Raw genomic sequence first — 13,358 nt, forward strand, 5'->3', positions numbered from 1 at the left:
GAAAATAAAAATTAGAAGAAATAGACAACGGAAGTTCATAGTGAAATAGTGAATATTAAATCGAAACCAATGGCCTGCAAGTAAAACTTGATAAAGGTTCCAGATCTAAGCGACCAACTACTAGCTTTTCTTTTCGTTAAACTTTGAGGTCTTTGCTCACACGTAGCGCAAGTTCACTCATTAAAAAAATCATACTAATCGCACTACTATTTATATTTGTTACTAATTTTTTCACTTAAGAAGAAAAAGATTTAGGATTTATGATGTATATACGTGCAAAAGTCGTTGCGGATTTGATATCGAGAACAATTATTTAAAGGCAATGGACAATTGTTACGAATTCTTGAGCAAAACAAATAAAAATATTATAGTCGGCCACGGCCGGACATTAAATCGCACGTCCTGTCGCTTAGTACATTTATTCGTAACGTCTTACAGTTTTTCATACAGTTACTCTTCAAAGTAAAGTATTATGTGAAAAGTGGTCAAAACCGTGGACCGATTCAAACCATTTTCAATAGTATTCTTCTTTGAAATAAAACACGCCCGTGTACCGGATTGCATCAAAATATCTCATAGATTGCGACTTGCAGATGAGCACAAAAATACATGGAAAGACAGCAGACGAAAGAACGTACAACCAGACAGACAAGGTTAGATCGACTCAGGAAATGATTCTGAAAATAATTCAGTTCAGAACACTTTTTCTACCGCTCCCCATATAAACCCCGAATAATAGTATTTCAGCATTTTAAATCGCTGTGAAAACCTTGGATCGGATGCAGAATTTTTTTAAACTTCCTTCCATGTAACCGTTCCACCAAAGTGAGCCTTTATATCGTAAAAAGGCCTTATTTTCAATTTTTCTTTGTGCAAATTGGCTCATTATAGTTAGTTGACACACAAGTTAAACTGAACGAATTTCGATACCGTAGGAAGGGCGAAGAAAAATAAACCTGTCTATAGCAGAAATGACTGATTTTTGAAATGTTATGAAGAAAGGTGGCTCGCAAGGGTTATTTGACATCAAGCAAATCAAACCAAATTTGGACCGAGCAAGTCTATTTTTTGTACAAGGATCGTCATGAAATATAAATCCCATATACATCAAGAAGACCTGATTATTAATATCTTACGATGAAAATTTGTCCACAATAGTATTTTCATATAAAAGTTAGCTGGAGTTTGCTATCAAACAGTGCATTATATCGTTCTACCAGGAAAAAAAAAAAAACAGTGAATTTACGTCTTAAGCTGGCTATGTGAGCACCTCACATATAGCGTCTGTGCCGATTTTCGTGGAAGAAAGTCGCACTATCTTATTTAGTTAGTACACCCTCCAACCCTTTGCAGGTTAGAGTGAGTCCATTTTTATTCAGGTCAATCCTTTCTCAACTTAAAATGGTGAAATAGCAAATTCCAAAGCGAGCCACAAGATTTCAGTTATGCCGAATACCGAATTAAAGCATGAGAATGAGTTTGATGCGCAAACATGCAGCAAACAAAAAAAGTAATAACTCAAAAGCTGAAAAATACAACAATCCCACTTATTAAGTGTTTCCTAAAGTTAACGTGTATTCAAAATTTGCTTCAAGATGCTTGCCTTTATTTGCGCTCATATCCTGCGCTTTTTTTTTTTTATGTATTTACAAGTCCTATGTTGCCTTTAAAGAAATCCCTCGACAGCTAATTTGATAATATATATATGTATATGTATATATATATATATGTATATACATCTATATATTCGTTATACCCACGTATAACGTTATATATATATATATATATATATATAAAGATTATTGTATCGTCTCTCAATTGTATCATCGTCATCAACATCGTGCCCTCAGAATCTTTCTAGCATGTGTATACAAAGATTTTATTGAACATATAGTATAGACAGCCAACGCCACATAAATAGTTCACACTTCACCGTTAAAATAAATGCAAAGATAAAGATATGCAAGTTTTTTGAACAAATTTCGAATATGATACACGTTTCTCTATCCATTCCACAAATCTTCAACGGGATTAAGATCAAGATGGCCATTTCAAATTTTTAGCGTTTACCTGCTTAAATCCATACAGAATGGTTGCCGAACGATTTGAATAGTTTGCGGTCCTAGAATCGGAAGTTCAATTGCACTTTTTCAAATATAGTTAATGTAAAACATTATTAATTTCTCAGGTCATACGTTATGCCGAAAGAAAGCATCTAAAATTATTATATTACCCCGATCATTTTCACCGATTTTCTGAACATACTGCTCATTGTGCGCTTGAACATTCGAGCGGTGCACAAATTTTCTACCATCTAATCATCATTTTTGCCACATCAATTCACTTCGATTTTTCCAGAAATGCAGGCCGTCTGAGATGTGGAATCCAACTTGCGAATATTCAAGTGAACTAGTGTCCACCCAATAGGCTATGCATCATTTAAACCAATGCTTACCAATCAATCCGACAAGTTCAGTGCAAATTCTTCGTAACTTTTTTCGTTACTTAGTTAAAGGATTTAAATGAGCCTTTCGTAGTCGCACTAGTAAACCTTGTTGTTAGTAATTGTAATAAATGAAACTCTTCTTCTCTGTCTGATGACATTATAAGCTTTTCTTTTTTTTTTTTAAAGCATTTTAAAGATATATAGCAAATGTAGCTGCTTTTTTCCCCTCTTCTGAACACACATAGAAACGTAAGGAGAAAAGACCGAGAAAAAACGATACGTTTCTGATTAAACACTATCTCTTTAGTAGATATATAGTGCTACGCTATATATATTATTATCAATAAAAAAAAAGTTCTTTAATTATATAACTAAAAGCTGTTTATTAAACGTTTAGTTTAAGTGTGTGTATTTATTTGTCTATGTCTGCACGTTAAATGCTAAGCTGCTTGCTGCCATTTTACTGTCAAACAATAGCGGAAAACTCTGATTCGGCACAAATCGTAATATAAACTCAAAGCAAATCTAAACGCTTTTGTGTACACATAAGGACATATACAGAGGGAATGCAGCAAACATGCACGCCCGCACATGCACGCATATAAATAAACCTCTATTACTCGATTTATTTAGTAGAGCGCCGTTTAAGCCGATTTAAAAATGACACAAAGCACTTAAAATCCTTCGTTTAGAGAAAAACTTCTAAATTTTATATGTAAAATTGTGCTTAAGGAAAGAGATGGACTGACAAGCAAATCTTTATAGCATTGTCATCGTCTGTATTTTTCTCAAAAAACATTTCTTTACTACTTACATATGTATATAATTGTGCACATATATTTGCACATGTTTCCGAGCGTACACATAAAAAAAGAAAAGGATTTCGAGAACCTCAATATAAATAAATAAATAAATAAATAAATAAGCAAAGAAGCAAGTAAACAAACTGAAACATATTGTCGAGATCCTCTAACTAAAGTGGCTGAATAATTCTGTTCGAGTCACTTCGATATGAAGTGCATATATATTTGTGTCCATATCCTTTGTATACATAATCGATATGATAAATTTGCTTTCTCGAAATTTCAACCACAAAATGTGCCTGAAAACTTTGGCATGTGAGACTATTTGCCAGTACACACAAAAGAGACATAATTGTATTGTATATATATATGATTGTGCACGCGTGGCTTTAAGACGGCATGCGTATGCGTGCATGATTCCGTCAGCCAGTAAATAAGAAAATGTACTTGTGCATTTCCATACATATAAATCTCAGCAATCATCGCAAATTTTCATGTTTGTGCTTATTACGTATAAAACCGAAAAATTGCTGAAATGCATGCAAAAAAGCAAAACCAAATGCCAGCATGGAATTTCGCTACAAATTTTGCTTTACAATATATACACATACATATATATATATATATATGTGTGTGTGTATATATGTGCATCTATTTTACATAGTTTATCTTAAAACATATGAACGGTGTTACTTTCAAGTATTTTCGATTTTAGTTCTTCTTCTTCTTCATGCCATGCATTTTCTCATCCTCTTTTTCTCTTTCTGTTGTGTTATTTTTAGTAAAAGTTATTCCTGGCACTTTATCCTTTTTGTTGACATTGTTGTCTAAACAGTCATCTGTACTCATCGGAGTACGTTAAGCAGCATAACAAGGCAATTTATTTAGCATTGTTTGCCAAAACTGTCTCAAACAAGTGAACGGTCTTCAGTACGTAATTTTTTATGCAACATTTACGGCTATAGGGGAAACACTTAAAGGATGATTACCGGAAATAAAGTTACATAAATAGTTTTCAAAATGCAATGAAAAAAAAAAAAAAAAAAAAAAACAAAAGAAAAATTTCTTTCCCATAGAGACAGTGCTTCTTATCTACGTTTCATACGCATATATATAATATATATACATAGAGTTAGCCTTACACAATATCCGCCAAAATATAATAGAATGAAGATTGAGTTAATATCGAAATTCTTCTTCTATATGCAGTAAAAAATTTATATCTGTTTTGTTAATACTCGCTGTAGAACTTAAGAGAATTAACTTTATCCTTATATTCTATCGAGTAGCTCAGGCACATTTACCAATGCTTACTGCATAAGCATTTTATTGAAAAAATATTGTGGCACTTGAAACAAAATATTGGATGCGAAAAAAAAAAGAATTGATACAAATTTGGTTTTTGGATTTCCTGACGTTTATCAATAATCGTAGCGTCCCTTATACACTTTCGTTAGAATAAGCAACACAGGAAACATATACAAGCTAACATTAGTATTTTATTAATAATGTGTGATTTTCAGCACCAAGAGAGTAGTCCAAGTAAATCAAGTGCAAGTTAGCAAAAAAATTGATTTAATGCTGAATCAATAAAATATATATTAATAGTATGCTGAATAAAATATTATATCATTATTATTGTTCTGAAATGCATGGGCAATCTGTATTGCGACCTAAAAGATCTAAGGGCTATAAAAAGCCTTCCAATTGCAGAATTCTTTTGAATCGCCCCACCACAGGTGACAGGTGACAGGTTCTGCAGGTAGCCTCACACTTCTCACTAGTTTTTTGGCAGAATCGCCATGAATCGGTATCGATAATACCCATGTTTTTCAGGTAATATCTGAAAGAATCGTGACCCGTGTAGAAGTTTGTCTGCTATGCCGGAAGATTTTGTCGTTATTCTGCACATTGTTTCCAGCGGCAAATCCGATTTTTTCTACGCCCATTGTAATGCCAACCTATTAACATGACTTTTTGATGCGCCACAATAAAGTTTCAGAAGCTATCATGATTCCTCGGGCCCTCCTTTTAGGTACACAGTCAGTTCTTTCGTTGCCCTCAATACCCATATTAGATGCACGCTATTGTGCTCGTCAAGCTCATTCAATGTTTGAAGGCACTTCAATGTGAGCCTAGACGTTATCGTTTGACCTTTCTGGATCTTTATTCTTAAGCATTCGGTAGCATATACGGAGATCGCCTAGACTTCTGCTGGAAATATGGAGGGAACATATTCCATTGGTGTGATCTCTTGAAAGCTCAAGCCGTGAACAATGGATGTATCATTTCCTTGTTTCCACCATGGGTTCATAAGCTTGCCGAGCTCAACCCGATCTCAGCGGTATAATCACTCTGAACCGATCCGCTAGTGTTTGCTTCGCAACAAAGATTTCTTACATGATGCTTTCCAGTACCTCCACATACCTAAGTATAGCGATATTCAACAATCTGAATGCGTTCAGATAAGCCTCTTTTTATGGCTATGGGAAGAGGTGTTATGCCCAGCAGTGCTTCTAGGGTATTCAAGGAGCAGGATCTCATCGCCATGGTCATGCCACTACAAACGAGACGCTTAGCTGTGTTTAGTGTTGTTGTCGCCATTTTTGGTTTACCGTAAGCCACTAGGCCAGAGCTACGTAGGTTAGCATAGGAAGAATTATGGAGGTGTAAGACAAGTAAACCATTTTAGCCCTTACAGCCCATGTTTTATCATACATTCGTTGAGAAACAAAACATGTTATGTCGAAATTTGCGACATGTAAACTGCATACAGCAATACATGAACACATGTGAAACAGACAAACGCGCAGGCATGCTTAAAGACTTTCGACAAAAGTTGTTTAATAAATCGACAAAATAAAAAAAGTTGAATTTACCTCAAGACTCACTGAGTGTTGCACGTTTGCGCACAAACTTTATATACTTAAGCCAGAAGCGATATCGAATAGGAAGAGTGCAAAAACTTTAGAAAAACATCAAAACTTTTTAAGAATACATACATACATACATACACACTACGCATAATCGTTTAAATTCAATAACATAATTTGAGTTTAACGTAAACCGTTTGCACCCAAAACGCTTTATATGACAACAACTAAACTTAATAGTACTAAAAATAATAAAAAAAAAAAAAAATTAAAAAAAATCTAAAAGATTTAAATAGTAAAGCATGCGAAAAAAAAAACAATATACGTAGTTATGCAATATTATTATCAATGTGACGACGATATACTATATATACTCAAACGCACATATCTCGGTATGTATTTACATAGATCACGATATAAGTACATAATACAATATACAAAGGCAAAATAACTTAACACAATTATACCTCTAAATAAATTGCTTATACAAATACATTACGTGTTTGGTGCTTAGTGCTGATTTCTCACTACAGATATTCATCATCATCACGAATCCAGAGAGAGAGAGCACTAATTTTGTTATGTTGTTGTTTAAGATCGTAAAGAAAACAAATTATTCAGACATGCCCGTTAGCTTGCTCGGTTTGCTTCTCAATGAAATTCTGGACACTTTAAAAATTTCAAGCAAAAAAATTCAATGCTTGTACAACAAACGTATTCCCCTTTGAAATAAAACAAAAAAAGAAAAAGAAATTTATGACCTGCAAAAAATACGAAATTTCACTTTCACCTTAACATATTACCTTTGAAGAGAACATTTATAGATTTAATTTGGCTGCGTATCTAAAATTCGTGTGCATTCATCCAATCATTTATTGATGCGACTTAAAATAGCGTTAGAGAGACGAGTAACGAAAAAAACCAAAAACTCTAATATACGTCGTTGGGTATCTACGATTCGAGGAGGAATGCTTAAATCTTTTTAATTCTTATTATTATCTTATTGAGTGTAATCAGTGAACTGCTATGATTATGGGGGAGACTAATATATATGGACAAGAAACGAGTAGTCGGTGAAGTCAAACGCTTGATGCAAAAAGCTAAAACAGCGAAAATTTCGAATAAGCACTTTACTAATAACAAGCGTTGGTCAGACGGATAACGGTATGTGCGTGCAAGCAGCGAAAGAAATAATTTATACACAATTGCTAACATAGGAATGTCGATTGAAACTATTACTTATACGCTATGTGGGTCTTGCAGCGATTAACTTAAAAACAAACGAGTTCGAGCGTCTGCTAAGAGCAGACCACACCATAAGCAGCACAAAGCAAAAAAAAAAAAAAAAAAACAAAAGGAAAGAAGAATATCAAATATTCTTCTTGCCAGGATATTGTCTGAAAAAAGTATATTAATAGATGCAATGCAAAAATGTGTAAAATTTTAGATTAACTTTTTTATTCGGTTCAAAAAACAAAATATAAAAAATAAAAGTTAAAATAGTAATAATGTGTCAGTGTTCATAAAATAAAATTTTGACTAAAATTTAATAAAATTCTGTGCTTGTTTTTGGTGATTAACAAAAAAAAAAAAAAAAAATTAGAAAGGAAAGGAAAAAAAAGGAGGGGAACAAATTTATATCGTTTCTGTTTTACTTGTTCTAATAATTAATTATACCTTTGCTTCTAGTTAAGTGCATCTGTTTTAATGGTTACATCAAAGTTTGAATTCAACGTATTTCTTGTTGATTTCATTTTAATTTCAAAACACGAACGGATTTATATTTAATTAATGTTTGCTTTTCAATAAGCAGACGAACTTACAATTGAACAGACTCAGCAACCAGTTGTAAGATTTCATAAAATTCCATCTTATTGTGTTATAATAACATTGTCACACCTTAACAAGTTTGAGGACGTGCCAGAATTAAGGGCAACAAAGTAACAAATATAAAAACTAAAATAGGAAGCGAAAGCAGAAGCAGCAACAGAAACACAGACAGTATCAGAGGAGTGAGAAGCATTTGTTTTTGTTATTTTTTTTTCTATTTTCTTTTCTTTTTTTGTTTTTTTTTTGTTTTTTTTTTTAATGGAAGAGAATTCAAATAAAGCAAAAATGCATTCACCCATAAGTGAACGTATGGGTTTTGTTGCCCTGATGATTTTGCAAATAATCTTATTTATGCTCTTTGCCGTGTTCGTGCGTTATGGCAAGGCAGCACTACCAGCTGAAGTCCCCGGATTATTTCAAGAACACGTTTCCAAATATCCTCGTAAGTATATATCTGCATGCGTACGCATACCTTTTATACAAATGTAAACCTTAGCAACACTACTTGACGCCAAGACACCTTATTTTCTGCATTGTTTATGCTTCGAATACTTTACACAATTCTTTTTAAAGATGCTTTTAAGTGCGATGCCGACGTCTTTTCTTTTCACTTTTCTCATTTTTATGTTCGGTCTTTTGTTTTGTTTTCTTTGCTAAAACATTTCAAAACCAGCACTTAAATGTCCATGCAAGATTGGCGTGATTGCTTCTGTTTATATAAATAACCGCCAAGATAAGCGAGAATAGTAAGTATACCGAGTTTACCGAGCATTTTCCTTTCACTTGTAAAAAAGGACATTGCCATATATTTTTGTAATGAATAATTTTACCGGCGTAACGGGGGCCCTTATCAATTGCCAAGCAAACATTAAACAATAAAACTTATGCTAACTAAATTTATTCCTCAATGATTTCAAACCTGCAAACTCAGCATAACAAACTGCCGAAGGTATAAAGCTTTCCATTCTTTCATATTTTCTAACTTTCAATTAAGGGGTAAAAATTTACAAATAAATTTTTTTAAATCATTAAATAATGATCTTCAGCTAATACATTTGGCTAGTAAATAAGGCAAATATGACCTTCGATCGCTTTAACCCATTTTCAATACCAATCTGATCGGAAGAATTTTCCATATATTTTTTGGGCAAATTTGAACTCGATATCTTCTATTTATCCATTTAGTATAGAAATATAAATCCATGGATGGACAGAGAGATATGCATAGATCGATTCCGATTTTCATGCTGTACGTTATACTGAAACTTTTTTCTGAAAACTACAAACCTTGTGAACAAATAACGTCTCGACATAGTGGATGTAAAAAAAAATCAGTTAGACCATTATGCTGTATAAGATATTTGCCTGTAAAATACCTTGAAAAACCAATTGCCATTCCATGTACCCTACATTGCTTTGTGTCTCGCAACACTACTAAATACTTTGTTGGTGAGTTTACAAAAGTCCATTCTCCGCTTCAGATGGTAACTAAAGGTGCATCTCCTTCCAAATTAGCTCATTTTTGTGCATCACAGAAACGCCCCAAGATTAAGCTTACATCGCAAGATTCAGCTTAAAGTGTTTTATTAGAAAAGTGAATAATCTTTTCGTCAACGTGAACTAAAAAGTGATATGATGTACAAACATAGCTCGGCGAAAGCGTAGCGTTCAATACAGATTCCCCGAGGCATGGCTTAGTGTATTTAAGTAGCTGAAGCACTCAATAAATGTCCTTTGAGGGCTATGAACGGCCGTTACTGACATTTATATCCCTATGTATGTGTTCGTAAATGTGCGTATAAATCGTACAGATCGTTAAAACGAGATTTGAATCACTCGTATTTCTTTACATGACTTCCATTCAGCAAAGCCGGTTCGCAATACGTTGGAAGCACTCAATCGAGACTCACATAACTTCAGTCCTTCCGATTACCACGTATTTGCGTCGACAGGACGTCGACGTTGTTAAGCAGTGCGCAGTTTCTGACGAAAATATAAGAAAATGATTGGGTGACAACTGGCTTGCTTTAAACACAAATGTATAGCCAACGATGGACAATACTTCGAATAAAACATTGTTTACTATTTGCATACAACCCTATAACCAGATACTCTCTATACAAAATTCCGCTTTCATATGTACGTATCTGGCCTTTTTACGAGAATATGTCCACTTCTACGTTACTTTTCCATATGAAGAAATGAATTTCTTTCCACATTTGAATACGATTTTTGTTCTTTTTTTTTTTTTGTTTTTACATATCTCGCCTTTAGAGCATATATATAGTCGGGCCACATTCAGAGTACTTTACAGTCATACTAAATTTTTAGATTTATAAGAAACAGTATACATAGCTTTCCACGATCCAATCGATGCAGAATCATTTCCTGAAAGCATTTACGTATCCTTGCCTGCCTATATGTCGGATGTAGCTCAAGTCCGGACAATGAATTTTATCGAATCACCTTTACGATCGGTTCCCATAGGCTATGAACTTACAATGAACAAGTAATCATATGAAAAACTTGTACAATTTTTAATACGTCTAGATAAAGATCAATGAAAAATAGCATTTTGTGTTGACATATCTAAGATATACTCAAAATTTTGGGGTGACACAATCTTATTCCAAGTAATTAATTATTCTTACAAAAGATAATTCTTTGCATAGCAACAAGACTTAATTTGTAATACCTTGTGATGAGAGTTGGTCCATAATTGAACCAAATCTGAATCACGTATGCCTGATTTGTGTCTAATATGTTTGAAAAGAAAATTCAATTTGGTAAATTTCGACCACAGCAGTTCAGTCTTTGGGCCTAGTTAGCCTGCGTTTTGCGCTGCCTTCCTGCTGGTAGGGACTATCACGAGAAGCTTGCCTATGCACGAAAGCAAGATATAAATTTTGTATTTTATCATTGACGCCAAGGAAGAATTATGCTAAGTGAAGTGGTGTATAAAAACTGATAATGGTTTTAATTGCTTTTATATTATGTTTATATGTGTATGTGTGTTATATATAATATTGTTTATATACTATATATGCAATCTTTAAGGTTTGTATAATCTTGTCGTAATCTAAACAATGTAGTTTTTGGGCTTTGAATAGCTAGACTTGGATTGGATAAAGTGGAAAAGAACAGTTATCTTTTCCACAATACTAATTACTCGTCTTGATAGGCGCCCACAAAACAAATAATATTCGGATTGAATATGGAATCTAATCGAGATAAGTATAACGCAAAACAACCGAACTGCAAATTTAATCTAAAAAGATGTTATGTAATGTTAAACTTTATAATGAGCTTTGATTTTGAATATTTGAATTTTTCGATTATCCGAATGCAGAATTTCTTATATAATAATAATTACCTATGGTTGCTATGGTATTTCAATATTGATTTTGAAGCGCGTACTTATGTTGTCCGCGCCAAAACATTTGAATATTATTCTTATGAATGCTAATTTATGAGAAACTTGTTGATTAGTGCAACCCTTTTGAATATTTCTAATTAATCAAACAATGCATACTCGAAGGCCGAGCGTACTTCAAGTCACATATGCTTGCATATATCTTCATTAAAGTCAAGCATCTTAATTTGTGATAATTGCCAGCAATTAAACCAAACACTATTGACCGTCGAAAAATGACCAATTATCACTTTTAAACACATACACAAACATATGCATATACATATACAGAGAAATATTCAATATATACAAATGTGCTTTGTGCGTATATATTTTATATCATCTTGTGCGCGCACATATTCTCAACGACGTATGAGTAATAAATAAATAAATACTTGTTAGTTATGTTATTATTATTATTATTATTATTATTATTATTGTCATTATTACATATCTTTTTTTGTTGTTTGATCGAAAATGTAATTCAAATGTGTTATTAATTAATTTATATTTATTTTGAATTGCAATACAATTATAAATGCATATAAATTATTGCCCGCCTCACATATAAAGCTAAGCATTTACAACGTCGTTTATGGGCGCACAGCACGCTTGCATACATGCATACATGCTTAAAAATATAGGTATTACAATTTTAATTGATAATAATAAATGCTCTATGAAACATGGCTTAAGTGTATATGTGTGCTAAGCTTCATGTGGATTAAACCAATTGCTGAGTGATCAGAGTTGTCACATTTTAATTAAGATTTACTCAGAATGCTTTCATTTATGTTTTATATTTATGTGTTATACATAAATAACCTACGCAGACAACTAAATATATATCTATATGCTGCAAATAGGATTTACTATTAATATAAAATAATGCAATATCGCATTGCCGGCATATTAAAGATATGCATCTTGTCTCTATTTTTGGTTATTTTGCTAATTTTTGAGCTCGAGCTACGCATAACTTGGTCAGGGCTCTCCAAAAAGTTCATGTAAATACTAATTTTAACTAATATTAACATTAATTCGAAATTACACGACTTTTAATACGCCATTAATAAATTACACGCTATCTAGAAATCGAGAATCGAACGGATTCACAACCTAATTACAAATTTATATTCTTCGAATGGCGTTTCCTATGGCTTCGTAGGCAACTTTGATTTAAGAGTGCAAGTGTGAAAATCCGATATCGGAAGTGATTGAAGGGTAATTACTTTTCTAAGTAGCATTTTATTGGAGTAATATTCAAAGCTTGACGACGGATTTCAAGTTTGTACGAATGACAGATTACCCGAACCCAAGCCGAATGGTAATGTTTCCATTGTTTCTATTTTATCGTTTTCATCTTTCTTGTTAATTAATTCATTCCGCACCGCTCGATAAGAGATTGAGACCAATAATGTTGATAATCGGCTTTCTCGCCGATTGTTACGAAGTACGTTGCGAAATGAATTTTCTTAGAAATCTTCATTGCCGTCGAAATTGTATGCATATCAAAGAGCGGGATGTTATGTTTTCCATCACAACTAGAGATACTCTTTTCCATAATATGCTAACGTTTCGTTAGAAATCAATGGCTGGAGCTTCATATTAATGTCGTATAGATTTCTTGGATGAAGAAAGTGTAGGAGCTCATACTTGACGCAAGCTATGTAATCTAGCGATAACAAGTACTAACACAGAATCCTTAAACTAAACGCAAAAAATGTTTTCTTAAACTCCTCTATATCGTTAAGTTGGCAATTTGTCAGTGGATATTCTTGCTGCACCAATCACTACCGTGGTTCTATTATATGCTAACGAAAACGCCACACATGACCGAGATGAAATATATTGTTTTCGCTTTGTACAATTACCTAAGAGCTCTTGTCAAATCATATAAAATAGAAATATGATATAAATTATGTAACAAATCGATGAAGAATTGTCGAGAGCGATACACAAATGTTGTCGTTAACAAGAAACCCATAATAATT

General features: G+C 33.1%; 1 protein-coding gene across 2 annotated transcripts in view; it reads left to right on the top strand.

Annotated features, from left to right (window-relative positions):
* Positions 1-7,718: 7,718 nt before the first annotated feature.
* LOC119632305 (ammonium transporter Rh type A) overlaps positions 7,719-13,358 on the top strand; it is a 28,032-nt gene continuing 22,392 nt past the window's right edge. Inside the window, exons 1-2 of one of the 2 annotated variants that reach the window (XM_038025142.1) lie at positions 7,719-8,134; positions 8,218-8,394. In XM_038025142.1, the coding sequence (XP_037881070.1) occupies positions 8,238-8,394 (157 nt within the window). In that variant the 5' untranslated portion in view covers positions 7,719-8,134; positions 8,218-8,237. Of the gene's footprint in view, positions 8,395-13,358 lie in introns of both variants that reach the window. The other variant, XM_038025141.1, reaches the window with a different exon arrangement.

Source organism: Glossina fuscipes, unplaced genomic scaffold (assembly GCF_014805625.2).
Source record: "Glossina fuscipes isolate IAEA_lab_2018 unplaced genomic scaffold, Yale_Gfus_2 1, whole genome shotgun sequence".
Lineage (NCBI taxonomy): Eukaryota > Metazoa > Arthropoda > Insecta > Diptera > Glossinidae > Glossina > Glossina fuscipes.